Source organism: Erinaceus europaeus, chromosome 17 (assembly GCF_950295315.1).
Source record: "Erinaceus europaeus chromosome 17, mEriEur2.1, whole genome shotgun sequence".
Lineage (NCBI taxonomy): Eukaryota > Metazoa > Chordata > Mammalia > Eulipotyphla > Erinaceidae > Erinaceus > Erinaceus europaeus.
This window is the reverse complement of record NC_080178.1, coordinates 39,333,066-39,349,715: the sequence shown is the minus strand read 5'-3', so window position 1 is coordinate 39,349,715 and position 16,650 is coordinate 39,333,066. Positions and strand designations below refer to the sequence as shown.

Sequence of the window (16,650 nt, the reverse complement as noted above, 5' to 3'; positions counted from 1 at the left end):
AATTAATAAGGAAGAGGAAAGGGGATTGGAAGTAATGCTGTTATACCAATTAAAACCCAAATGGGAGGTGTGTGTCAGGTGGCTCAGCATACTTTGCCCATACATTACTTTGCACAAGGACTGGGGTGGGGAGGAGTCGGGTGGTAGTGCAGTGGGTTAAGTGCACGTGGCACAAAGTGCAAGAACCAGTAAGGATCCCAATTCAAGCCCCTGGCTCCCCACCTGCAAGGGAGTCACAAGCGGTGAAGCAGGTCTGCAGGTGTCTTTCTCCCCCTTTCTGTCTTCCCCTCCTCTCTCCATTTCTCTCTCTCCTAACAATGATGACATCAACAACAACAACAACAATAAAAAAATAAAAACAAGGGCAACAAAAGGGAAAATAAATAATTTTTTTTTCCTCCAGGGTTATTGCTGGGCTCGGTGCCTGCACCATGAATCCACCCCTCCTGGAGGCCATTTTTTCCCCCCCTTTTTGTTGCCCTAGTTGTTGCAGCCTCGTTGCAGTTATTATTGCCACTGTTGACGTTGCTTTGTTGTTGGATAGGACAGAGAGAAATGGAGAGAGGAGGGGAAGACAGAGAGAGAGGGGAGAGAAAGACAGACACCTGCAGACTTGCTTCACTGCCCGTGAAGCGACTCCCCTGCAGGTGGGGAGCCAGGGGCTCGAACCGGGATCCTTACGCCAGTCCCTGCGCTTTGCGCCACGTGCGCTTAACCCACTGCTCCACCGCCCGACTCCCAATAAATAAATTTTTAAAAAAGGACTGGGGGCAGGGGCTGGGCACACTGGGTTAAGTACACATAGTATGAAATGCCAAGGACCCACATAAAGATCCCGGTTCAAGTCCCTGGATCCCCACCTGCAGGATGGTCGCTTCACAGGCAGTGAAGCAGGTCTGCAGGTGTCTATCTTTCTCTCCCCCTCTATGTCTTCCCCTCCTCCCTTGATTTCTCTCTGTCCTATCCAACGACTGCAATAACAACAATAAAAACAACAAGGGTAACAAAAGGGAAAAAATGGCCTCCAGGAGCAGTGGATTCGTGGTGCAGGCACTGAGCCCCAGCGATAAACCTGGAGGTAACAATAATAATAATTTACCATTTTAACCACTTTTCTTATTTATCTATTGCCACCAAGGTTTTCACTGGGGCTCACTGCCTGCCCAATTCTATCTCTCCTGGTGGTATTTTTTTCTTTCTACTATAGAGAAAGACAGAGATAGGGAGAGACAGAGAGGAGAGACACCTGCAGAACTGCTTTGTTGCTAGTGAAGCTTCTCCCCTTGTTCCCATGATGCTCCCACGTGGTGATTTGGACTTGAACTCAGGTTCTTGTGCATGGTAACATGTGCACTCTACTGGATGAGCCACCTGCTAGACCCGTCACAATCTTTTAATTTAATTTTAGTTTTTTTAATTTATTATAGAGACAGTAATTGAGAGGGAATGGGGAAAGAGGGGATGGGTGGTGACGCACCTGGTTGAGCACACATGTTATAATGTACAAGGATCCAGGTTTGAGCCCCCAATCCCCACTTGCAGGAGGAAAGCTTTGCAAGTGGTGAAGCAGGGCTGCAGGTGTCTCTCTGTCTCTCTTTCTCCTTACCTTCCCCTCACCTCTTGATTTCTGACTATCTCTATCCAACAAATAAAGATAATTTAAAAAATACATAGCAATCTGATGAGAGACAGAGAGAGAGAGAGGAAGAAAGAGAAACCTGTAGCACAGCTTCAACATTTTTGAAGCTTCTCCCCTGTAGGTGGGGGCCGGGGACTTGAACTTAGGTCCTTGTGCATGGGAATGTGTGCCCTCAAAGAGGTACACCACCCCACCCCCTCACAACCATTTAAATGAACAATTTAGTGCTGTGCAGTCACCACCACCCACCTTCAACAAATTCATCTCGCCAAACTAGAACTCTCTACCCATTAAATAACAATTACCCATTTTTCTCTCCTCACAGCCCCTGCAACTCGGCTCTCCTGTGTCCCTATAACCTATTCTAGCTACCTAAATGGCAAGGAATTAATTTTTTAGGTTTTTTTTTTTTTTGGTCATTTCCTGGGCTTCACCACTCCAGGCTGACTTTTTTCAGAAGAAGGTTGTAAGACACCACAACACCAAAGTGTGGTGAGGGCAGGGCTTAAAACTGGGTCGTGTGTATGGCAAAAAAGGCACCTTCCTAGGTAAGCAATTTTGTGAGCTAAGGATAAATACTTCATAAGGTCACAAGTTCTTTGTGACTGGCTTATTTTACTCAGTATTATTGTCATTACAATTCATTCATATTGCAGCATGCCCATGTGTCAAAGTTTTCTTCCTTTTTAGGCTGAGTAACATTCTGCTATATACTTATGTCATGGTTTATTTATCCATCCACATACTGGTAGCCATGTGGGATGTTTTTAAATGAGGAAAGTTAATTTAGTGCTGGTGAGGTCAGGAAGCTGGCCCTGGGTTACAGCAGTCTTTTCGATGTGAACTCCATCAAAGGACTAACCTAGTGATTAGTACCACAAAACAGAAATCAGCAAAAAGGAACTTCTGTTTATCTGTCTCAGGACTGAGACTAGATGAAATATTTATTTAGCACTGGATTACTTAGCAGGAGGTAGAGCAGTAGATTAAGTTTTGGACTCTCTGGCATAAGGTCTCAAATTTAATCCCTGTCATGGCATAGGCCAGAGTGATGCTTTGTTTCTCTCTCCTCTCTCAAATAATCTTTAAGAGATACTTAAATATCCAACCAGTCAGTTGGAATAAAGTGTCAGTATCTTGGGAGGTCTAGCGATAAATCCTGAATTAACTCTAGTTTATTTATTTGCCACCAGGGTTACTTCTGGGATTTGGTGTCTGCATCACAACTTCACTGCTCCTTGTAGCTATTTTTCCTCCCCACCTGTTCCCACCCCTATAGATACAGAGAGAAATAGAGAGGAACGCAAAGAGGAGGGAAAAAAGAGAATCTGCTCTACTTGGCTTCCTCCCTATAGGTAAGTACTGGGAACCTGGACACAGGCCCTTGGGTATGCTGACACGTGTGTTCCAGGTGACACCACTGCCCGGTGTCTCTAGTTTGTAAAGCTCTTTCCTCTTCCCTGCTCTTGTCCTTAAAGCCCTCCAATTTTAATGAGATGCAACTGGCATATAACATTGTACAAGTGAAAAGTATACTAAGTTTACCTGATACATTTACATATTACAGTAGGATTACCACTGGTGGGAATTTAGCTAATACCTCCATTACATAGTCACCATTTATTCTTCTTCTTTTTTTTTTTTTTTAAGATTTTATTTATTTATGAAAAAGATAGGAGGAGAGAGAAAGAACCAGACATCTCTCTGGCACATGTGCTGCTAGGGATCAAACTTGGGACTTCACACTTGAGAGTCCAAAGCTTTACCACTGTGACACTTCCCAGACCACCATTTCTTCTTTTATAAAAAGACTTGTTTTAAATATTTTTAATATAATCTATTTATTAATGAGAATGGGGAGGGGGAGAGAGAGACCCAGACCACCAGTCTAGCACAGGTGATACCAGGGATTAAAACCAGGACGTCAAAGAGGCTGGAAGTATGGATTGACCTGTCAACACCCAGGTTCAGCGGGGAAGCAATTACAGATGCCAGATCTTCCACCTTCTGCATCCCACAATGACCTTTGGTCCATACTCCCAGAGGGTTAAAGAATAGGAAAGCTATCGGGGGAGGGGATGGGATACGGAGATCTGCTGGTGGGAATTGTGTGGAGTTGTACCCTTCTTATCCTATGGTTTTATCAATGTTTCCTTTTTATTAAAACAAACAAACAAAAAAACCGGGACGTCATGCCCAGAAGCCCAATGCTTATTCCACCATCTCCTGGGTCACATGATTTATTTTCATGAGACAAAACCTGAACAATGCTCATCTCTGGTATATGGCCGTGCCAGGGGTCAAACTGGGACCCCAAGGGCCTTGAGCATACACATCCTGTGCTTGCTAACAATGAGCCCTTGGCCCACCATTTTTTTCTGCAGTAAGAGCACTTAGGATGATCTCACTGATCAATTTTTGAGTGTACAATGCAATACTGTTATTACAACAGTATGCATCAGGGCTTCAGAACATATTTGTCTTCCAACTAGAGGTCTATACCCTTTGACCAATATCTCAATTCCCTCTCCTCCTAGTCTCTGCCAACCACTGTTTGAGCAATAGAGACATCTGACCACAGAGGAAATGTAGAGAACAAATAATTAATGAAAAAAACATTCAACAACAATGCAATAACATCAGCCATAAGAAAAATATAAATAAAAACCAATGGATAACTTGCCAGATGAAATGTGGTACAAGCATAGCATGGCATACCGAGCCATAAAAAAGAATGAACAAGTTACACTTGCAACTATGATGACTCTCCAAAGAATTATGGGGAATGAGAAAAGCCAGTGCCTTCAAAGTTATACACTATATGTTCCACTTACATGACATCCTTGAAATGACAAAATTACACAAATTGGGGCCAAGCAGTGGCGCACCTGGTTAAGTGCTCACATGGTAGTAGTGCACAAGGACCCAGGTTCAAGCCCCTGGTCCCACCTACAGGAGGAAAGCTTCATGAGTGGTGAAGCAGGGCTGCAGGTATCTCTCTGTCTCTCTCCCTCTCTATCTCTTCCTCCCCTCTCAATTTCTCTGTATCTATCCAATAAAAAATAAAATATTTTTTAATTACACAAATGTTGAACAGATTGATGGTTGCCATAAGTTGTGGATATGCTAGGAGTAGGATGGTAGTGGATGACTATAAAAGGGGAAATAGCAAAAGTGGTCAAGTAAAAGACTTTTGTGCCTGATGCTCCAAGGTCCCAGATTCAATCCCTGGCACCACCGAAAGCCAGAATCAAATAGTACTCTGCTTAAAACAAACAAACAGGCTACATCATTTCAGCTGTGGAGGTGGCTCATGAGATAGAGTGTTTGTTTTGCACAACTGTGAACCTAGGCTCAATTCCTGGCACTGCTCTGGTGTCTCTCTCCCTCTCTCATAAAATAAAATAATACACACCTATTAAATTGCAGTCATATAAATCACTATTTAATTAATATGAGAGGGGGAAAAATTGATTGTCTAACAAAGGGACTTTTCAAAGTTAACCCAATTACCAAATAATGTGATGATAACAGTAACTATCCATTGTCTTCTTGAACCTTAAGACAGCAAGAACCTCATATTTCCACTATAGAGCCTAAACTTCCCCCCATCCTGGGACCCTAGGGTAGGGCCCACTTTGCTGTATGCTTCTCCCAATTCTTATCAAATAATATTGCATCCGCTGATCGCAACCTAATCAACGCAACGAGTGCCACCACAGCATGCTTCACTTCAGATGGTGTCCAGAGACTTCAGGTGTGGTACGATGTTGTTTTCGATGGGTTATGTTGTTTTCACCGGGCTGGCTTCACGGGCGGGTAACAGATGACCAGGGACTCATGTCTGGGTTGTACGCAGTATCTCTTTATTCATGCAGGACGCAGCACAATCTAAGACGAGCTAAACTAAATTCAAGGTACAGTACTCTAAAACTCATAATGCTGTCTTTATATATACTTCCCAAGTAGGGTGGAAACAGGGTGTGACACAGAGAGGGTGGAGAGAAAAGTGACTGGTGACAATCAGAGTGTGACAAGGAGAGGATCAGGGTGTGACAAGGAGGGGGGGTGGAGCAAAAACATATCATGAAACAGTGGGGATTGAACCAATGCCCTGGAGGGAGGTGCTTGTTAACAGCGGTTATATAAATAGAATGAAGTGGTTATGTAAATAGAATAGTGTTAAGCAGGGGGGATTTAAACCAAATGAAACAGAAGGGGTCTCATGCATACCAACAATTCCCCCTTTCTTTTTAACTAATGGCCATTGCGGGGTGAACAGAAATGTATATTGTACAGGCGTTTTCAAAAGAACTGGCATATGACATGGCATTTCTTGCCTCTGGGAGTGCTTCATGCCTCTGGGGGCATCTCTTGCCTCTGTGGGCATAACCTAATAAGGAGGGGGAGTTTTCTGCCTCTGGGACAGAGCCTGCAGGCGAGGGGACATGGTCTATAAAGTCTCAAGGCAATTGGCTGAAGTTAGTCTTTGAGAAACACAGCTGTGTGTACCAGTAAGTCCGATGGAGGTGTCAGTCCAAAGTAGCTAACCACAGAAGAAAATGCCGGAGGATGAAACGCTGCACATCTGTCTCGATGGGGAATGTTGGCCACCAGAATTCTGCTTTTCTGTAGAGAGTGAGCTTTCGAGTCTGTGAATCTGTTTCTTCAGGTCGTGCCAGGTCACATCATTGGTTTCCGGGGGCGATGTCAGAGAACAGGGGTCCAAATGGATTTCCGGGAATTCCATTTGAGTAGATGCTTTTTCATGTGAAGACTTGACAGCTGAAATTCACTTACTTGTCAAACAAAACTTGTAGCAGATTAGAAGTTTACTATAATTGATAACTCCATTATAATTGGAAGTCCTTTCTAGTATCATTTCAAGGTTGTTAAAACAGTTTAAACTCAATAAAATGTGGAAGGGTAAACAGAAGAACCACGGTTAAAAGCCTTAGGCATGAGAATAATTAACATAATCATTGCACTATCTGCCCCACCCATAACTCATACAGTTTTCAGGATTAAACGTTTCAGATTCATGTCAAGACGTAAAAGAGAAATCATAGGAGGGAAAAAACAATTTTTGAATTGTTTCTGGATGTCTCTAGAAATCATGGCTGCGTCCAGCATTTTTTTTAAGTCAATGTCAAACAAAAATTCAGTCATTCAAATCATTCTCTTATGAAACGCAACTTGAACCAGATTATCAAGATCTCACCATGTAGGATTAAGAATCCCTGGAGGGCGACCTAGTTCAAAAAGCTCCTCGAAATTCCATTTAGGGTGCTTCGGACTGTTCCTGCTGGATTGCTTCAGGCACCCATTTTTAAAAGTGTCTTCCCATCGAAGAAAGAATCCAATCAGGAGAGTAGAACTAACCATGTGTCTCCATACTTGGGAAATGCCAGGGTACTGGAGAATGCTCTTTAAATTAGAGTAGTCCTTCTCCATGGGGAACATTTGAGAAGAAGTCCAGAAAGTCCCAGTGGAAATCCCCATGCATATCCCAAGGTCTATGATTACGGTCATAAAGAACCAAATTGTGGCCCGGAGCAAAATGTAGTCTCAGGAAACATGGGAGAGGGGATCCAGAAAGTCCAAGGAGAAATCTCAGTGCATCTCCCAAGCTCTATGATCCCAGTCATAAGAAACCAAAGTTCCCAGTCAGGGAAACAAAGTTTGGCCCAGAGCAAAATGTTCCAGAGACAGAGTAACTGTCTCATGATGAAACAGTAGAGGCTTTGGCAAACCTCTTCGTAAGTAGAAGAGAAGACCATAGTGCATAGGTAGGCAAAGTCTTCACTTATCTGGGAGTTGCGCAGGTCTGGTCCCACGTTGTTGCGCCATATGTTGTTTTCGATGGGTTATGTTGTTTTCACCGGGCTGGCTTCACGGGCGGGTAACAGATGACCAGGGACTCATGTCTGGGTTGTACGCAGTATCTCTTTATTCATGCAGGACGCAGCACAATCTAAGACGAGCTAAGCTAAATTCAAGGTACAGTACTCTAAAACTCATAATGCTGTCTTTATATATACTTCCCAAGTAGGGTGGAAACAGGGTGTGACATAGAGAGGGTGGAGAGAAAAGTGACTGGTGACAATCAGAGTGTGACAAGGAGAGGATCAGGGTGTGACAAGGAGGGGGGGTGGAGCAAAAACATATCATGAAACAATGGGGATTGAACCAATGCCCTGGAGGGAGGTGCTTGTTAACAGTGGTTATATAAATAGAATGAAGTGGTTATGTAAATAGAATAGTGTTAAGCAGGGGGGATTTAAACCAAATGAAACAGAAGGGGTCTCATGCATACCAACAGTACGACAACCATTCAGCTTCATCACTTGGGTGAGACCTTTCCTTTCATAGTATTCTCTAATTCCATCCCAGGTTCACTTCCTAACAAAGTCCCATAACCTAGATATACACCAGATTCCAGGAGATAGAGCATATGTTCACACATATCCATAAACTAGGGCAAATATATACCTGAAAGCAGTAGCTACACTAGAGTTTGCAGTGAGTACCCCCCAACACTTCATCTCCACTATTCCAACCTTTGGGTCCATGATTCTTCAACAATTTGTTTGGCTTTATATGTTAACTCTCTTTTCAGCCACCAGGTTCCAGATGTCATCAGGATGCCGGCCAGGCTTCCCTGGACTGAAGACCCCACCAATGTATCCTGGAGCTCCGCTTCCCCAGAGATCCACCCTACTAGGGAAAGAGAGAGGCAGACTGGGAGTATGGATCGACCAGTCAACGCCCATGTTCAGTGTGGAAGCAATTACAGAAGCCAGTCCTCCCACCTTCTGCAACCCACAAAGACCCTGGGTCCATGCTCCCAGAGGGATAGAGAATGGGAAAGCTATTGGGGAGGAGACGGGATATGGAGATTGGGTGGTGGGAATTGTGTGGAGTTGTACCCCCCATACTATTATTTTGTTAATGTCTCCTTGCTTAAATAAAAAAAATAAAATAAAATGGCATAATCAGAGATCATGTAGTGATAGAAATGTATCTTTACCATTTCTGTCAATATCCTATTGTGATACTGTACTACAATATTACAAAATGTTACATTACGAAAAACAGGGTAATGGGTACATGGATTCTCTCTATGATTTCTTTTTTTTTTTATTTTATTTATTCCCTTTTTTTTTTGTTGCCCTTGTTGTTTTATTGTTGTAGTTATTATTGTTGTTTTCGTCGTTGTTGGATAGGACAGAGAGAAATGGAGAGAGGAGGGGAAGACAGAGAGGAGGAGAGAAAGATAGACACCTGCAGACCTGCTTCACCGCCTGTGAAGTGATTCCCCTGCAGGTGGGGAGCCGGGGTTCGAACCGGGATCCTTATGCCGGTCCTTGTGCTTTGCGCCACCTGCGCTTAACCCGCTGCGCTACAGCCCGACTCCCTTCTCTCTATGATTTCTTACAAATAGATGTGCATCTACATTTACTGTAGGACAAAAGGCTTAATAATAAATAAACAAATAAATAAAGCTGGAATTTTAGAAAAAAGCTAAGTGATGTTGGACAAAAGAATTTCTAGCCCTTGTCATAGGGCTAAAGGGATTATATTAAGACATCAGTACCAGACAGAGTGAGTGCTCAACAGAAGGCTATTAATACAGATAATCTTAAGACTCACGGCAGTGGGGTAGAAGAAGAGTAGAGAAAATGTGAGCTACTGGACCTTGAATATAGCACAGTGGTTATGCAAAAGGTCGGACATTTCAAAGTCACAGGTTCAATCCCTGGATACCACCATAAACCAGAACTGAGCAGTATTCTGACAAAAAAAGAAAGGAAACAAGAGAGGGAGGGAGGGAGAGAATGACAGCTACTTAGATGACAAGAACTAATGGGCTTGGGGATAGATTAGACACAGAATAGTGGATGACAGAGATACTAGGATGGTTCCCACATTTTTCACTTGAGCAATTGGATGACACCATTCAGGAAGCAGACACACAATGAGTTTAGTTTGGGGTGCATTGAGCCTGTATGGACTGGGACACATTCAAGAGGAGGTGTCCAGTTCACAGCTGCAAGTGCAATGTTTAGAACAGAGTCTATCACAGTCACTGGCAAGAAGCTTCAGAACTTAAGGACTGGGTAAAAAGGGTCAGTCTGGAGCTGGTGGTGGCACACCCTGTAGTGTGCACTTGTGACCATGTGCAAGCACCTGGGTTCAAGTCTTTAGTCCCCACCTGCATGGGGAAAGCTTCATCAGCAGTGAAGCAGTGCTGTAGGCATCTCTCTCTTTCCCTGTCTATCCCTTCCATCTCAGTTTCTGTCTTTAATAAATTTAAAAAATACTGGGGGCCAGGTGGTAATGCACCTGGTTGAGTGCACATGTTACAATGTACAAGGACCCAGATTCAAGCTCCTGGTCCCCACTTACAGGGAGAAAGCTTCACAAGTGGTGAAGCAGGGCTGCAGGTATCTCTCTGTATCTATCTCCCTATTCCTCTAGTTTTCTGGCTGTCACTATCCAATAAATAAGTACATAAATAAATAAATAAATAAACACAATACTTAAAAAAGTGATTGTGGGGCCAGGCAGTGGCGCACCTGGTTAAGCACTCGCATTACAGTGTGCAAGGACCCTGGTTCAAGCCTCCAGTCCCCACCTGCAGGGAGAAAGTTTCACAAGTGGTGAAGCAGGGCTGCAGGTGTCTCTCTGTCTTTATCCCTCTCTAGCTCCCCATCCCCTCTCAATTTCTCCCTGTCTCTGTCCAATAATAAATAAATAAAAATATTTTTTAAAGTGATTGAACTTGGTCCATTCAATTTTTTTTAATCACAAAGTGTTAAAAAATACTAAAAGAAATGTTAATCTGGCAAAGGAAAAAAAAAAAACAGGCAGTGATGGAGCTCAAGATAAGCATGATATCTTTCAAGAAAGAGCAAGTGGTTCACTATGGCCAGTAAAGAGATAAATTAAAAGGAGTGGAAAACAAATTATTAAAATTGGTGATCTGAATAGCTTTGAGGAAATCATCCATTAGGGTGAGGCTACAGTTAAATGAAGAGAATGTGAGAAAAACAGAGAAATGTATATACAACCATTAATGAGTTTATATTTTCCCAAGGAAAAGAAGAAAACAGGCATGGGGAGCTAGCTCAGAACACCAACTTGTATGCCTGAGGCCTGAGATGCCAAGGTTCAATACCAGCTACCACCTTGTGTCAGAGCAGAAAAGTACTTTGGTGTCTTCTCCCTTTCTCCCCTCTCTTAATAAATAAATGAATAAACTCTTTAAAAAAAAGAGAGGGGGTCAGGCGGTAGCACAGCAGGTTAAGTGCACATGGTGAAAAGTGCAAGGACCAGCACAAGGATCCTGGTTCAAGCCCCTCAGCTCCCCACCTGCAGGGAGATTGCTTCACAAGTGGTGAAGCAGGACTATAGATGTCTATCTTTCTCTTCCTGTCTCTGTCTCCCCTCCTCTCTCCATTTCTCTCTGTCCTATCCAACAACAACGAACAACATCAACAGTGGCAATAATAATAACCACAATGAGGCTACAACAAGGGCAACAAAAGGGGGAAAAAAATGGCCTCCAGGAGCGGTGGATTCATGGTGCAGGCACCCAGCCCAGCAATAAGCCTGGAGGAAAAAAAAAAAAAAAAAGTCTCCAGGAGCAATGGATTCCTAGCATGTCCCAGCAGTAACCCTGGAGGAGAGGGAGAGAGAGAAAGAGAGAGAGAGAGAGAAAGGAAACACTGTGAGAAGAAAGGAAGGTATGTATGACCCTGAGGGAGAGCTCTCTTGAAAAGAAGTGGTTAAATTTTTAAAGAAAGTTGCTCAACAATTTGTTTGGCTTTGTACGTTAACTCTCTTTTCAGTCATCAGGTTCCAGATGTCATCAGGATGCCGGCCAGGCTTCCCTGGATTGAAGACCCCACCAATGTATCCTGGAGCTCCGCTTCCCCAGAGATCCACCCTACTAGGGAAAGAGAGAGGAAGACTGGGAGTATGGACCGACCAGTCAACGTCCATGTTCAGTGTGGAAGCAATTACAGAAGCCAGTCCTCCCACCTTCTGCAACCCACAAAGACCCTGGGTCCATGCTCCCAGAGGGATAGAGAATGGGAAAGCTATCAGGGGAGGGGATGGGATATGGAGATTGGGTGGTGGGAATTGTGTGGAGTTGTACCCCTCCTACCTTATGGTTTTATTAATTTATCCTTTCTTAAATAAAAAAAATTTTAAAAAAAGAAGAAAAAAATTTTTTTTAAGAAACGAGTGGATAGATAGGCAGAAGTTAAAGATTGAGCACAAGTAAGAGTAAAGTTGCATGGGGAGGGAAAGATAGACTCTACTGCACAGAAAGCAAGCAAATTTAGATCAATTAGTAATATTTCTTCCACTCAAAAAAAGAGAGGGAGGGGCTGGGTGGTGCCACACCTGCTTGAGCACTCATATTACAGTGAGCAAGAACCTGTGTTTAAGCCCCTGGTCCCCACCTGCAGCGGGGAAGCTTCACAAGTGATGAAGCAGGGCTGCAGGTATCTCTCTCTTTCTATATCTTCCCCCTTCCCTCCAATTTCTCTCTCTCCCTCCAAAATAATTAAATAAATATTTAAAAAGAGAGAGGAGAAAGGAAATGGAAATACAGACAGATTGAGAATTCATTGTTCACGGACAGTTTTAACTCTCCGTGTGAAAGAGAATGCAAAATTATACCCTAAAACTTAAGAGTTGGCTTAAAGTTTCTTAGCTTATTCCCAGTATCTTATAAAATAAATCTAGCATCTGGGACACAGATATTTACTAAACAAGCAGAAATTAACAATTAGTTTCCTTAAGGCAGATTTTCATTAGAATCAGCACAACTCTCTCCAAATTAGCCACCAGGGGACACTGCTGCAGTCAAATCCCTCCTAATTTTTTTCTTTTCTTTTATGTCTTTTGGCTCTGGTTTATGGGTGCTGAACTGCCCCTGCAGCTACAGGCAGACTATGACCCACATAGTCAACGACTGCCAGCTCTCCAGATTCAAAGGAGGTCTCGAAACTTTACATCAGGCTCAACCTGACGCTGTTAACTGGCTACAGAAGAAGGGCAAACGCTAGAAGAAGAATGGGTGCTGGGGACTGACCCAAGAGCTGTGAGACTCAGACATGCATGTCTGAGTGAAAGCCACTATGTTATTCCCCCCTTCCTCCTTCCAACCTTCTAATGTATGACACTGAAAAAAAAGGAAAGAAAAGCAACAGATCAGTCTATGTTTTAGTAAAATGTTTTCCCCCCACTGTTACTAGCCTCCTCCTCCTTTTTTTTGCACTAACTTTCTATATAGCAAGATGGGAGAGCTGTTCCTTCTGCCAGACTTCCACTGAGAGCATATCATGACACCCCCAAAGTAATTCTCACCCAGTTCCAGATGTTAATTTTTTAAGTCCTCCCAGAACACACTACCAAGTAGACATTTTATGTTTTCTTATGATTAAGAAATTAGAAAAAGTCAGTAGGGGAAGGATATATGGGTAGCTTGGTGGCCAGTATGGTGAAGCAACAACATAATTTGAAGAGCAGTAAACCTGTGCCCCTGAAACACAGTCTTTTAAAAGGTATTTTATTTTAATAAGGGGGAAGAGAGAAGAGAACAGAGATGCCAGGGTACTGATCAGTTCTGCCTGGAGTGAAACCTGGGTGGGGCATTTGAGCCTCAGGCAAGAAAATCTTTTGCATAACCACTGTACTACCTCCCCAGTCTTCTGGAAGCAGTCTTATAAACTAATATTACTGCAATTAAAAAAAAAAAAAAAAGGAAGAAAGGAAAGAAAAAAGAAAAAGGACAATAAAAAGCTTAAGAGAGACATCTCTTGTTAACATTTGCCAATAGGTTTTTTCAGTTTTTCTTCCTACTACATTTACCACCTCCTCCAATTAAATAAGAAGTAGCTTTTTAAAGATAGTTATAATCTGTTTCCTAAACTGTTTTTCTCCTAGCTCAGATTCTTGATACGGTCTTACAAGGAGGGCTTGTCTATCTCTAATGCCAATGGTTATTTTATAGAACAGGCAGCCATGGGGGGAGGTGTTAGCAGTGGGACTGGAAAATACTCTTTTACAATGAACAGAGAGAACTGAGGGTTCTGATATAAAACAGGGAGGCAGGACTATTGGATGCCTTCAAAGAAAAGGAGATGTAACAGGAGAAAAATCCCCAGGAGTCTCGAGTTACACAGATTATAAGGAACCTGAGCTTCCACAGTGAAGAAGCTTCCACAGAGAAGCTTCTAGTCACAGCAAAGGAACATGGCCTAAAAAAAGCTCTTACTAGTTTTCTCAGAAGTCTAAAGGATTTGGAGCTGCAAAGGACAGAGGGACAGGAGCCTGAAGCCATCCTATATGCCTGTAAGGTGTAAGCCACCCTATATACCTATAAGCAATTCAAGTGAGCAGAAAAGAGGTTTGACCCTAAGTGTTATTTTGAGCTGAACTTTGAAGACACCTGGGCACACACAATCATTCTGGCTGGTAAACTTTAAGTAGTCCAAGTGTTAGCAATCTTGTTTCAAACACTAAGTTTCAAGGCACTGCTCTAATTCCACCATCTAGAGTCCCATTTTAGTTGGTTCACTTTCCTACTAGCTTGAATAGTTTGCTGCCAAAGTATAATTTTCAGAGGCTCTTTGGGTGCCCTTTAAAGACACATTATTGGGAGACTACTATTCTTTAACCCAATGTGGAAATTCGCTTCTCCTAATAAACAGGCAAACACCTATAGTGGACAAAGGCTTGATTTTTCAGATATCGCAGTATTTGAGTTATATGGATTGGCCCATAACCGAGTTGTAGACATGAGATGAACTAAGGTCACCGCTTCCTCCCTGCTCCACTGTCAATCTGCGCCCACTTAAAAGTCATATACTGCACTGCCACCACCACCACCCACACACACACAATTGCAGTCCTCAACAACACTTCCTTTGAAAAACAGAATGTCACTTCCTCAATCCAGAGGGCCAGAAGTCCCTGGGTTCTGACCTGGGGAACCAAGACAGGAAACTCTGGGGCGCGTCTGCCTCCACCCCTCACCAGGCGCAGCTGACCCGGGCTGGGCCACTGGGACCTCCCCGCGAGGCCGCAGCCTGCGCGCGGGGACCGGGACCCGCCTGGAGTACGGCGCCACCAGCCGCCTTGGCAAGGACACTCACAGGAAGTGGACACGGAGAGGACGGGAGACCTGGCCACCTTTTGGCGACCTGACTTCCGTTCCCAAACTCCTGCTGCTCCCCGGGTTGCTTCCCATCCATTCTCAGTCACCAGCTCCACCTGGCACTGTGGCCCCACTAGGCGGAGCATCTTCTGGGGTGTCTGGGGGGGCAGCCTGCACCGCCTCCCTCTTGGGGGTGCTAGCTCCGCACCTGGAGCGGGCACGGTCGGTTGGCACCACCTGGCCCCTGAGAGCCTGGATCTCCCCGACCCGAGCCGCGGGCCAGGCAGAGCAGCCCAAACTGCAGTGTCACCGTGGAGGGGCCGTGTGTGACAGACTCACAGGACGAGAGGAGGGACACACACACTCACGAGTCCCGGCACAGCCGGCGCAGCGGCCCAGCGGGGCCCGGGACAGGGTGAGGCGCTGAGCGGAGCACAGCCGGAGAGCCCCGCTCCCCTGCCCCCGCCCCGCTGGCTGCAGCTGCGGCGCCCCGGGAATCAACTCTCCGGCCGCCGCCCGCCAGCAGCGCAAACTTGCTCACCGGGCCGAGCCGGAGCACCGCGGCCGCAGCCGCGGCCACCTCCACCTGCTGGTCCGCCCGCCCCGCCCCCGGCGGCGCACCTGTGACAAGTGTGCAGGTGCCGCGCCGCCGGGGCCCCACCCGGGCCCCGCCGCCCCTCGGCTCCCGCCCCGCGCCCCCCGCCCGCACTCACATAGCGCCTCAACTTCTTCTCTGGGGGCGACTTCCGCAGCCAGCCTGTGCACACGACGTCGCCACCGCCGCTCATGCTGCTGCGGAGCCCTCCGGCCGCCGGGGAACAAGGGTGCTGGCGCGGGGCTGCGGGCGCAGTCGGTTGGAGGGCGGGGCCGCGGGCCGGCGGGCGGGCGGCTAAGAGGAGGCGGCGGGCCCGGGGCTGCGCGCTCCCGCCTCGCGCGCTCCCGCTCCGCCCGGGGCCGCCCGAGGAGGGCGCGCGCTCGCCACGCCTCCGCCGCCCGCGCCGTTTGGCGGCTGGGGAGGCGCAGACCCGCCCCGCCCTGGAGGGGCAAGAGGACAACCCGTGAGGCTGAGCTGCGGGTTCGGGGATGGGGGCGCGGCGGGTGGTGTCCGGGCAGGGTGCCTCTCCTCCCAGCTAGAGTGCCCTTAACTCCCGTCGCCCCAGGCCGAGATGCAGGCCCAGGGCACCCCAACACGTCCTGTTTACACTCTCACAAACGTACAGTGGCCACCCAGCTCACCCCCAGCCGGGGCGCCCTGACAGCAGAGCCCAGTTCTTAAGGGGGAGGTGAGAGTGGACTTGCTCATTTGCTTCAGGAAGTGGGGTGTTGTTCTAAGGTCTCTGGACATTTGGGGACCTCCCCCACTGCTCTGGGAAAAACAAGTCTATGGAGGACAATTTGCATGATTTGCAAAATAAAAGAAGCAAGAATGAGTCAATATATTGCCCAAAGAGTTAGAAAAAGAAACTGGGGGTTCCAATCCCCCAGAGTTCCCAGAGCTGACACAGGGACTGAAAAAGTTCTGAAGCTCAGACGACTGAGATGCAAGGATTATTCCCTCCTTGCGCCCTGGAGAGGCAGGCGAGATTTAATTGATATCCCAGGTGTAGCCACTACTTGACAAGCCCAGCATTTGAGGTGGGGGGGTGGGGGCAGCCAATGGAAACCCAGGCCCTCCAGGCTTGACTACCTGACAAGGTGACCTGACATTGACAAACCAGGGGTTGGACCACTGGTCACTTACATCAGGAACAGCATCATAAGCCCTCTTGTGGGCCCTCCTAGGACCTTGCCCTCAGTATAAAGCAGTGATGGTAGGAACTGCCCCAGTCTCTGA

At 45.9% G+C, this 16,650-nt stretch overlaps 1 protein-coding gene across 4 annotated transcripts in view; it reads right to left on the bottom strand.

Moving 5' to 3' along the window:
* The window catches only part of GAB2 (GRB2 associated binding protein 2), a 121,436-nt gene extending 105,647 nt beyond the window's left edge, over positions 1–15,789 (bottom strand). Inside the window, exon 1 of one of the 4 annotated variants that reach the window (XM_060176682.1) lies at positions 15,530–15,789. In XM_060176682.1, coding sequence (XP_060032665.1) covers positions 15,530–15,604 — 75 coding nt within the window. In that variant the 5' untranslated portion in view covers positions 15,605–15,789. Of the gene's footprint in view, positions 1–14,644; positions 14,800–15,529 lie in introns of those variants that run through there. The other 3 variants (XM_060176683.1, XM_060176680.1, XM_060176681.1) reach the window with 3 other exon arrangements.
* Between the last annotated feature and the right edge of the window lie 861 nt (positions 15,790–16,650).